At 35.4% G+C, this 12,723-nt stretch overlaps 1 protein-coding gene across 1 annotated transcript in view; it reads right to left on the bottom strand.

Moving 5' to 3' along the window:
- The window catches only part of LOC150079653 (medium-chain acyl-CoA ligase ACSF2, mitochondrial-like), a 214,685-nt gene that overhangs the window by 23,063 nt on the left and 178,899 nt on the right, over positions 1-12,723 (bottom strand). The window contains exon 13 of the mRNA XM_090382505.1: positions 2,012-2,160. Coding sequence (XP_090238631.1) covers positions 2,012-2,160 — 149 coding nt within the window. The remainder of the gene's footprint in view (positions 1-2,011; positions 2,161-12,723) is intronic.

Genomic DNA, 12,723 nt, shown 5'->3' with positions numbered 1-12,723 from the left:
GTCACTAAATATAAGCATAGGAGCAGAAGAATTCTCTTTGCGAGATATAAGACAAGACTGAGTTTTAGAAGGGTTGAAATCAACTAAGTTGTCTTTACCCCACTGGAGAATTATCTGAAGATTGGCATTTAAGGAATTGGTAGCAGATTTTCGAGAAGTTGAAGCTGATTGAGCAGGACAAGGTTTCTCAAAATGGAAAGTTTTTTGTTTGTTATTTGGTTTTTAGGAGCATTAGCAACTAAGGCCATACTGCTCCGGGATATGCGATGGTCATTCCCTCACCTTTCCACATTCTCCGTATTTGGTGGTGACGGGCTCGAACCCCGGTCTAATCAAGAAGCGTGTACTATGCACTACTGCTCCTTCCCACCTGGCTACGGAGGCACCGAAAAAGAGTGAGGGAAAGAACTGAACCTTGGGGGAAACCGGCATTAGTGGAGAAGTTAGAAGACAGAGAGCCATCTACCATCACCCTCAGTGAGCAATCAGAGAGAAAACTGGATAACCAATTACTAAAAACAGCTGGCAAACCATAAGATGGAAGCATGTTTAGAAGACCTTTATGCCAAAAACGATCAAAAGCCTTTGAGATGTCAAGAGCAACTACTTGTGTTTCACCGAACCTTTCCATTGAATTAGTCCATAAATGGGTAACATAAGACAGAATATCACCAGTGGATCGACACTGACGGAATCCATACTGGCGATCGTTGATCAGGCGATGACTGGCGATGGTTAACTTCTTTAAAACATCTTTGCTTGGAAAACTTACCAATCTCAAGTGGGCATATTTTTGTACTGCCATCTGAATTGCAGCATAACAGAACAGCGAGTCTGTTTACTTAATTTTCCTCCATGACGGGCCTCTCCACAAATAGCAAATGGTTTGCTTGGCAGCAAATTATTATATATAATAAACCTATCTCATCAAGATTAAAAATATCCTTTGTCAATATTTTTCAAGAATGGACCGTACAGAACACAACCAGTCTATAGCCTTTTCTTTGTCGACTAATCCAGACTCACCGCAAACATTTTGCGAAACCAAGTTATTCCTGTCTTTAAATCTTTGAAGCCAGCCACTGCTGCATTTGAAATCGCTAATTCCATGTTGCTGAGCTAGATAATTTGCTTTTCTTTGCAAAATCAACCTGATATTGGCAAATTAGATGCATGCATTTGTTGGTACCACTCAAAGTTTTGTTTCGAGCTGCTTGTGTTTTGACCATGAATTTGTTTTCTGTTTTTTATTGCTGCTCCAGTGTCGTGCACGTCTAGTATTTTTTGTTTTTCAGTATTGTAGATAAAGTTGGTAAAGGGATGTTGTTATTCCTTTGAAATGTCCATTTTGCTCTGTTCCATCCTATCAGCCTGTTATAATTTTCAGTTTAATTTTCAGGCTTAATTCCATCCATTTACGTTTTGTCACCATAACACTGCTAGATAAGATTTAAAAACTTTAAATTAATTTAAAGACAAGTTTCAAAAAAAGACATCAGCTCAGATAAAATGGCACAAAAAATAGATTACTGTACACCATAGTAAAAGCTTTGAACTGGCATAAGAATTGCAGCTGACCTTTTCCTGTGGAGAGTGAGGGAGTGTATGTAAACAACTTAGAAAATTTTTTTTATTACTTTGTTAATTTAACAACGCATCCTTCACAGTGTTTTTCAGAGTATACTTAAGTTGTACCTACCATAAACTGGTTTTGTTTATAATTCTAACAAGTCAGTGCCATCCTTTGGGAAGCAGGGAACTGGGTGCCAGAAGTAATAATCAGACCAAGATTTGTATTAAACGTACAAAATAATAATATTTATTTCTCATGGGGTGAAAACAAACTTTGTAATACATATTAACCGAATTTTGTAATAAACGAATATATTTACATAGAAAAGCCTATCCTTTCACAGGGGTATGACATGTTCTTCATATAAATGAGTACTTTGTATAAACTGAGTTTGTATTAACCAGATTTTACTGGAATTCACACCTTCATAGGACTTACCCAGTGTGATACCATCTGGTAGAATCTATAACTTCATCAGTTTTAGTTTTATCTTCAAAGTAGCCAAGGAATACACCAAAACCACGACAACAGATTTCACCTTTAGTGCCAACAGGAACAATTTTTCCATTGGAATCAATAATTTTAATCTGAAATATAAAAAAATACTTGATGAAATATATAAGTTAATGCTATCCAGATAAAATATGTTAGAAAATAAAACAAACATCAAAGTGTTCATTTTAATCTTCAAAGGTTCTTTTTTGACTCTTGGATGACTACATAACTTTGATTTTGGCTGATGGTAATGAGTTAATGGGAAATGTTTATGAATAACAAGAGAACAATTGACTATTATAAAAATCTATTTTTTCTTTCAACATACACTAACTTATCTGGGATTGCTGGGAATTAACATTTCTTGGTATAATGAGATTTTTAAAACTCTTAAAAAATATTATAACTGATTACAAATATTGCAAATATACTATATATTACAAATGTGTTATAACTATTAATGTCAGCAGTCATCACAACACAGATGGCGCACTATGGTCATAGTTGCCGATGCGCCCAATAAATCCCAAAACTAACAAACAAATAACAGCACAGAGGATGTAATACAGGTAAGTCCCCAATATGATAATCTCCTTTGCTACTAAATCAGTTTGTTCTTAATTTCATTGGCATTACTTTCCACAGTCTTCAGCATTATCTGACTTCAGCATTATACTGGTTCTTTCTGACCTTGGTGCTTCCACTAATTTGCTCCTTTAAAGAACATCAGCTTTTTTAATGATTTACAAAATTAAACATTATTGTACCACATAGAATAGTTGTTAAAAACTGCAATAAGTAATGCTTAATAGGTGTTTACTACCTGTACACAAGCAGAAATTTAAAAAATCAAATTAAAACTATGTAATGAAAAAAATAATAAAATGAAAAATACCTGATAAACAAGTAAGGGCCTATGCTCACCTAGGGAATCAGAATGGCAAGTTATCCTGCAAAAAATATGTCACAACTACTGCCTCAATACACACAAGGAATCTACTACCCTCCACTGTACCAACCTTAGGGGAAAATGCAGATATCCTTTAAAAAGAACCCAGAAGAGAGTGGCACCTCCGTAGCCAGGTGGGAAGGAGCAGCAGCGCATAGCACACACTTCTTGATTAGACCGGGGTTCGAGCCCGTCACCACCAAATATGGAGGATGCGGAAAGGTCAGGGAATGACCACCGCATATCCTGCAGCAATATGGCCTTAGTTGCTAATGCTCCTAAAAAAAAAAAAACCAAAAAAAAACCAGAAGAAAGTTTAGGGAAACCACACTTTTTCAAGGAAGCACTAGGCCCTGTAGAAGTCCCCAAACACATTTCTGTCATGGCTTGCTAACAGCAAAGCAACAAAGCATAACCTTATGCAAGCTACCAAGAAAGATGCAACATTTTTTATTCAACTTTTCCCCCTATAGCCTCAATATTGTCCACTAAAATACCATATTTCTATGATTTCTGTTTCATTTCCTCAATTTTATATTTATTGCATAAGAAAGAGTTGGCTTCCATGGTTTTTTCCAATGCTTCTGTATAAGTCAGATCAGACACAGCCCACACCTCTTAAATATCAGGTGTCATCAATGTATTGTTCGTTTGTTTTGTGTAGCTCATAAAAATTTTCTTTGCTATCCTGCCTCAAAATTTTGAATTACTTCAAGCTGTTGAAAGTTATAAAATATTGCTTCGTCTTGGACTCTGCAGTATAAAATACTGCAGAGTCCAAGACGAAGAAGTTCACTCAGTAGTGCAGACATACTGCTAGAACAGCTTATGCGGTTTTCTCAGTGAGGTTGCAGGTATTTTTCCAGAAGGGACAAGAAGGAAATTCTTCCATTGTATAATACAGCAATAGTTAGGCCACATCTCGAGTACTACATACAGTTCTGGAAGCTTCAATTTAGGAAGGATGTGTAATGGCTGCAGAGAGAAGCAACAAGATTAGTCATGTATACAAAAGGATATTTTTACTAAGAAAGACTTCAGTTCTGCATATTTCAGTGTCTGGGACACAGGCACCTGTGTGGAGACATGATTGAAGTCTTTAAATGGATTGGATAAAGTAAATTAAATTCTGATGGCATCCTTATTCTTTTACATAAGGGGACATAAACTTATTTTGAAGAAAGCTTACAGTAAAGATGTATGAAAATTTGTTTTCAGCAGAGAGTAACTGATTGTTGTAACAGATTTCTATTAAGTGTTGTTGTGGAAGTGGGCAATTTGGATGAATATAAAGATGGATTATATTAAATGTCTGATGTAAAGGAAATCACTCTGTGTACCTTAAAACCTGCAAACACTTGAAAATTGAATCGTACAATATTATCATAAAATAAGATGCATTACCAGCCATTTTCAGACTAACATACATAGGTAGCCCTCCAAAACAATTGCTCTACAAACAGATGTTTCTGTTCTGCTGACCGTCTCCATATCCAATTGGACCAAATCCATTCAAACAACATCCAAGAAAGAGAGAGTCAGCTGTTACCACAACAAGTAACACAGTTCTCATGATACCATCCATAGCTCTGTATTCATCTTTGATGACAACTGATAAATGGTAATTGCAAAAGAACTGATTAAGCAATAAAGGACATATGTCGTAGTCAGAAAGTTTAAAGAGGATGATATCACAGTCAGTAGAATGAAATGCACAGGGTACACTGATCTTTAAGGTACTCTTTTTATCTCTTGATGGAGATAGCACCGAAATACTTAAATTAATTTTTAAAAGATTATGCTGTGAGAATTGAAGATAAGGATTCTTAGAGGGAACAAGCATTCTGTGTGTTCTCAGACACTCAGTCTAAAACGCTGATGGATCCAATATCTTTCTGTTTCAGAAGATTGAGGAGAAGTCCGGTTGGCCTGCCTCTCAAAAATCTACTCATGCACACCTTCCTGATGGTAAGCCCTCTTATGTCACTTAGGTGGCAACGAATGTGTAGTGGTTCTCTTCAAGGTGCCTGGTCGGTGTGAAGAGGAAAAGACAACACCCTCCAGCACATGACAGCACAACGAAACAAAAATAGCCCTCAGTCCCAGCAGCTTTCACTCCCCCCCCCCTTACGGCATCGAGAGGATCAGAGCAGAAGCAGAGGGTGCTAAGAATCTCTGGGTACGACCAAGCTGACATGCACGGAAACTGAACTTGGCCTGTTACAACGTAAGGTCGCTCATTGGTGAAGATAGGATATTAGAGCTGGAAAAGGAATTAGAAAATGTGAATTGGAATATCATCGGTTTGGCTGAAACAAGAAGAAGAAATGAATCACTTATCAGTTATCAATGAAAATCTACTTTATACACCAATGGAAACAAAGAAAGGAGTGAAGGTGTAGTTGCCATTCTGGTCCATAAAGATATAAAAAAACAACATTTTGGAATTTAAAAGTACATCACCAAGGGTGTCAAGACTACTACACAGGATTTCTAAGAGGTACAAGATAAAGGTAATAATGATTTATGCACCAACATTGAGCCAGGATGAAGAAGAGGTTGAAGAAATGTACACCGAAATTGAGACTTCTAGATGAGCAGAACACCTGCTTTAATGCTAAGGTTGAAAAGAGACAAAACAGTGAAGGAAGGGGAACTATAGGAAATTTTGGAATTGGTGAAAGAAATGAAAGAGGTGAAAGATTTGTGGAATTTGCAGAATCTCCAGAAATGTCAGTAATGAATACTTTTTTCAAGAAAAGGGAGAACAGAAAGTGGACACAGAAGAGCCCAAATGGATTAACAACTAATGAAATCAACTTCATCCTCACTAACAGAAGGTATATCATGAATGATGTTACCGTCCAGAACAAGGAAATTTGGGAAGTGATAACAGAATGTTAAGATGCACACTTGATACAGAAGTAAGAAAAGAAAGGAAAAAACTGACTTGAGTAAATAATATGAAGGTCTTTGAGAATAACAGAAGAGGAGAAAAAGCAGTACGTACTGGAACTTAAGAACAAGTTTGAGCTTCTGCAGACCGTTCAGGACCAAGATATCAATGAGGAATACTACATCTTTCTTGAAAGTGATAAAGCCCAAGGAACCTATAGGTAAAAAGAAATCCAAAGAAGAAAAAATTAGTCAAGAAACACTTGTCATGATGAACCGAAGACGACAAATGAGGAGCAAGATAAACACTGACAAGGACAAAATTGAGTATACTGAGTTATGTAAAGCCATTAGAAAGAGACTCAGAGAGGACATAAGAATATTTAACACAAAAAAAGTAGAACAAGCATTAAAGGAAAACAAAGGACTCAAATCAGCAGCCATGAGCAGTAATACAGAAAGACAAATGATACTGAAACTGAAGAATAGTGATGGTGTACTTATAAATAGCAGAGAAGGCATAATTCAAATAGCAGGAGACTACTATAAAGAATTATACAAGGAAGGAGGGAATGATTCCGGCAGCGGGAAAGATGGATCACAAATTTGTAACACATATGACATATCCAATATCCTTCCCGATAAGGCAGAAAGCCCCAGGGGGAGAGGAAGTTACTGTAGAGTTGTTAAAATTAGGAGGAAGAGATATGACACAGAAACTGGAAAGACTCTTCACAAAATGCGTTAGAAAAGGTGTGATGCATAAGGAGTGAAATCAGAAATTGGAAATTATAGACCTATTAGCTTGTTATCCCACATCTACAAGTTGTTCACAAGGGTCATTACTAACAGATTAGAAAGAACACTTGATGAGAATCAACCAAAAGAGCAAGCTGACTTTAGGACAGGATTCTCAACTATGGATCACCTTCACGTAATATCACAGCTAATGGAGAAAGCAAATGAATATAAAATACCATTATGTCTGGCATTTGTGGATTATGAAAAGGCATTTGACTCCATACAGCAGTGGTTTTCAACCGGGGTGCTGTGGCACCTTAGGATGCCGCAACAACATTCCAAGGGTGCCACATAATTTGGGTTTAAGTTACCTAAACTTATTTTTTTTAAATTTATATATTATTTAATTATTATAAAAAGGCATAGGGTATCTTTTCAATTTTGTGGTGATCTATAATTGATGTTAAATCAGTACCTCTATAATTTGTATTATGAATTGTAATTTTGTTTATAGCTATATTATTGTAATAACTATCAGTAAAATAATAAGAGGAGTTTACCTCAATATAATGAGTAGAACACTTCCGTATGATACCCTCCAGAAATTAAAACGGAAAAAACGAAAAAATCGACAACTTACCGGTACATTAGAGTAAAATATAAATAATTAAATAATCAATTTAACACAATTCAAATCAATTTAAAACAATTAAAAATCAAATTAACGCAATTAAAAGAATCTAACGAAAATATTCAAAACGCTTTTCCTTCCTCATACGGAAGTATTCTATGCACTATATTGAGGTAAACTCCTCTTATTATTTTACTAATATTATTATCAACGTAGAACATATTGAGTAGTACAGCTCTGATTCATACTAAGGAAGGAAAAGCGTTTTGAATATTTTTGTTAAATAGGAAGGAAAAGCATTTTGAATATTTTCGTTAGATTCTTTTAATTGCTTTAATTTGATATTTAATTGTTTTAAATTGATTTGAATTGTGTTAAATTGATTATTTAATTATTTATATTTTACTCTAATGTACCGGTAAGTTGTCGATTTTTTCGTTTTTTCCATTTTAATTTCTGGAGGGTATCATACGGAAGTGTTCTACGCACTATATTGAGGTAAACTCCTCTTATTATTTTACTAATATTATTATCAACGTAGAACATATTGAGTAGTACAGCTCTGATTCATACTATGTAATAACTATCATATAACATATATATAATATCAAATACAGTGGAAATTTTTATATTATAACATGCAAATATATATATATATATATATATATATATATATACACAGAGAGAGAATCGGATTTAATGGGAAGAAAATTTAGTAGGGGTGCCGTTATTAAAAAAAGGTTGAAAGCCACTGCCATACAGCATAAGGCAATGTTTCGGGCACCGGAAAGACAAGGCATAGATACCCCATTTATTATGATTTTGAAAATATATTATTATTATTATTAGCCATGTGGTGCAAGGAAGCCTGAGGCTTATGCTGCACCAGCCAAAAAAAATTCCCGAGGTACCCTGAAAGAGAAATCACCATGAAAGAGAAGAATGATGATATCCAGCTCAGGACCCTGGGTATGGCAAGCCCATACTCACCAGATGTGAGCCCCTGGGGTTAAATGAGAATGCTACCTCCTTTATTAGACTAGACAAAGAACAGTAGCAAATTTAAAATTGAGAAAGGAGTTCGACAAGGAGATACAATATCTCCAAAGTTGTTTACTGCTGCTGCCCTTGAGGAAGCTTTCAGAAGATTACACTGGTTGCAGAAAGGAGTCAATGTGAATGGAGAGTACCTAAACCATTTACAATTTGTAGATGACTGTGATCATAAGTTGTGATCCAAAAGAATTAGAGGAAAATCTTAACGAGTTATGCAGAGTTAGTAAGGATTTCAGATTAAAGATGAATATGACTAAAACAAAAGTAATGATGAACAAGTATGCCACAGAAAGGGATATAATCATTGAATGAGCAGTAATTGAAAAGGTGGATTCATATACTTATCTGGGACAAGTCATTAGCTGTAATAATGATAAATGGCTGGAAGTCAAGAGAAGAATAAATTTTGGATGGATAGCATTCAGGAAATATAGTCACATACTGAGGAGCAGTGTTCCAATTTGTCTGAAACCGAAAATAATGAACCAATGTATACTCCCCACCATGACTTATGGAAGTGAAACTTGGGCACTCACCAAAAGAATGGAAGAGAAGCTGAGAACTATACAGCATGGAAAAATTATATTAGGAATCAGACTGTTAGATAAGAAGAGAAACACATGGATTAGGCAGCAAACTCAAGTAAAGGACATTCTTATCAAAACTAAAGAACTGAAATGGTCTTGGGCAGGACACATAGCTTGAAGAAAGATGGACTAAGAAAATAACAGAATGGTACCCAAGAGGAGCTAGAAGAAAACCTGAAAGACAACAATGGAGATGGACAGATGAAATTCACGAGTTCGTGGGTAGTAAATGGATGGCCATTGCACAAAACAGAAAGAACCTGAAAGTTTCTGGAGAGGCCTTCATCTTGCAGTGGACTGAAAATGGCTAATGATTAGAACAGGAAAAAGAAAAACAGCGTATTTCTTAAAAAACTCGGTCAGACTCTACTCAGTCTGTCATTTCTCATCTCAAGTAATGAGAAATGACAGACTGAGTAGCTTTGTTGGTGGGAACTAAAGAACTGAAATAATCATCTTTAGTAAGTTCAAACTGATAGTGAGAAAAAGAGATCTGACTAAGCAAAAGGTGTGAATTTATTATTATTAGTTAGTATTAGCATCAAGCCCCAAAAAAAAAACCCTTTGCCGATCTGTGATAATAATTTTTCCAATCATCTTTAAAATTGAAAATTCAAACTACCCACCTCTACAATTCCAGGTGAAAATTTATTCTAACAATTAATTATTCTTTGGCTGAAAACAACTTTACACACATCTATCCTGTAACCATCCTTTTCCAATTTAAATTTACATTCCATCATGGGTGTCATCTAAGAAACAAAGTTTCAAAAACACATCAGCAAAAAAATTAACTTTTCAAATTATATTGATTGAAACATTTGACTAATGAACAAACACTGGAATCTAATTTATGCTGGAAAATTTAACTGGAATATAATTTATGCAAGTAAACTCCATAAGAGCTTAGGCTTGTTCATCAGTTCAGGTTCAATAGAACTGAATTAATTAAATTATTATTTCAGTTCTGTTAAGTAATTCTCAATGAAGCATAGAAGCACACAGCTTGGGAATCCAGACAACAATGAAAAGACCTTAATCCAATCGTCATGCCTGAAACTAAAAATTTCTCATCACTCAATAGATCATCAGTGTTCAAATTAGCAAACAATAATAACTGTGCCAATATCTACTCTTCCAGTTGCTAATATTTTCATATTTTTTGTCAAGTTTATTTGTAACACGCAACCATCACACAATAGTTCTCACTGGTACTGATATTGGGATATCATGATTAATTACAAATGTGTTCAAACTTGTAAATGAAAATGATTGTACTAATATTTTGGAGGTGTTCTTGGATATTTAATAATCAGAATGTTTTGGATTAAATTTAAAAAGTTAACCTAGAGTGGCATTTCAGCACATTAAAACCCAATTTGAGCATAATAATAGGTAACTGAACACAAGGTTTAAGAAAAGCATTAGCATTAGTAGAGACATATGATGCAAGAAAGCAAGCTTATATAGTATCAGCCAAAAAAACCCTTTCCATTTCACCCATCTATTCACTCCGAATGGTTGTCAAGTTCAGCCTTGAATTTATTTAAGCTGTTAACTTCCACAACAGCAGATGGAAGTTTGTTCCAGCAATCAACCACTCACTGGCTAAAGGCAAATTTCTGCATGTCTATTATACAATTGTCTTTCCTCAATTTGAATTTATGCTCCTTGCAGAATCTGAGCAAGAGGAAGAATCCTATCAGTGTCGAGCTAGCTCAAACCATTCAATGCCTTATACACCTCAATCAGATCACTTCGCAGATGCCTAGTCTCCAGACATTGCAATTTGCAGAACTTATACTGGGTTGCTATTACCAAGCCTGTCTTGGTAACAGCAACCCTTTGTTCCACTCTCTAATCTCGTTGCCCTTCTCTGTACTCGTTCCAGTAGCTCAACATCTTTCCTAAAATGAGGCCTCCAGACCTGTATGCAGTACTCAGGTGTGGCCTGACCATTGCTTTATACAAGGGGATAATTACCTCTTATCCATGCTAGCAAAATTCCTATATATCATTAAGATCCCATGAACTACTCTTGCAGCCTGTCTGCACTGCTCAGAAAACTTTATATCTGACTGCACTCTTTTGAGCTCTTTACTTTATTACTCTAGTCCTGATGCATGATTTTAACTTAAATTAAAAATGGCTTTGTACCATGGCTGCGTACAAAGGGATAATCACCTCCTTATCCCAGCTAGCAAAGTTTCTGTATATCATTGACAAAACCCCATGAGCTGTCCTGTCAGCATATTTGACTGCACAATTACCCCCCAGGTTTTTTTCATTCTCCACTACTGCACAATTAGTATGTTACTCTGGGGTTACTGCTACCCATATGCAGTACTTTGCATTTGTCAATGTTAAACTTCAGTTGCCACCTCTCAGCCCATCTGCTCAACTTTTCTAGATCCTGTTTTGTATTTATCAATGTCATTGATAAATACAGAAAACAACAATGGGCCCAATACAGACCCCTGAGGAACTCCACTAATAACATTAGTCCATGAAGAGCAGTGTCCATTGATTACCACTTTCTGTCTTCTTCCACTCAATCATCCTTTTATCCATTGTAGCAACTTGCTCTTAATGCCATACTACTCAAACTTGTAAAGTAGTCTTTCGTGTGCAACAGTATCAAAACCTTTCCTAAAATCCAAGTACAGCGGGGCCCCAACATCCGATGGTAATTGGTTCCATAAAACCCATTGTATGTTGAAAATATTGTAAGTTGAAACCAATAATACACATGTATATGTAAAAAAATTCTCCTTCTCCGCTACCACCATATGAGCCATATGGTGGTAGGGGAGAAGCCCAACAAAAGCCCATTCAGGCTCTTGGTTCAGTAGTTATTTTAATGGAAATATGATGAGCATTGAAAAACAAGATGCACTTTGCTCCGTGCAATATTTTAGTAGTTTTTAATCACTTTTCTTGCACACAACTTATTAACATATAAACAGCTTGAGAGGTGAGTTCCAAAATTTAGGTAATTTTACCATTCCTTTTATTGCTTTTCATTCACTTACTCCTGGAACTGAATTCCAGACCATTTCAGCTTTTGTAAGCCAAAAAACTCAGGGGCTCACATATGGTAAGTATTATCTCTTTCTCTCTCTCTCTCTCAGGGTAACTCAGAATTTTTTTTTTAGTTGGCGCAGCATAAGCCTCAGGCTTCCTTTCACTAATGACTAGTAATAATAATAAAACTGGACAACATTGGCTAACAGATGTGATCCACAATTTTAAAATCTTTTTTTGATGCCATACTTTACAAATTGTCTACAATTACTTAGAAACACAGATAAAAAATGGCACTAGTTACTGAAAGATTTGTGAGTAATATACTTTGAAACTTTATGCAACCTTGAAAAGTGTATACATGCTTATGTACTCCTCAGGGTCTACACATGTAAAATGTACTACCATAAACCAGGACAACTTTGTGACACTTTTTGCTGTTTTCTAAAAATAAATACATGTAAGTATAAACAAAATGATATTCCAATTATGATTATGGGTATAATTACCTCTCATCTTCTGAATACCATTACGTTTATTTACAAATTTGCATTAGAACAATTAGAATTTGAGAAATTAGGTGTCACAATGTTACACTCCTTTGTAGGACAACTTTGTGACAACCAATATTCTGCTATCACTCCTTTGTATTTCAACATCTGTCATAGTGTTGTACCTATAAATGACTAATTTAGGACAATTAAAGGATAAACGGAAGCAAATCATTCAGTATTTTCGATGAAACAATGTCATGAATGCATTTTATTAATAT

Source organism: Mastigoproctus giganteus, chromosome 10, assembly GCF_048544385.1.
Source record: "Mastigoproctus giganteus isolate SK-2022 chromosome 10, ASM4854438v1, whole genome shotgun sequence".
Classification (NCBI taxonomy): domain Eukaryota; kingdom Metazoa; phylum Arthropoda; class Arachnida; order Uropygi; family Thelyphonidae; genus Mastigoproctus; species Mastigoproctus giganteus.
The sequence above is the reverse complement of the archived record's forward strand: the minus strand, read 5'-3'. Positions and strand labels throughout refer to the sequence as shown.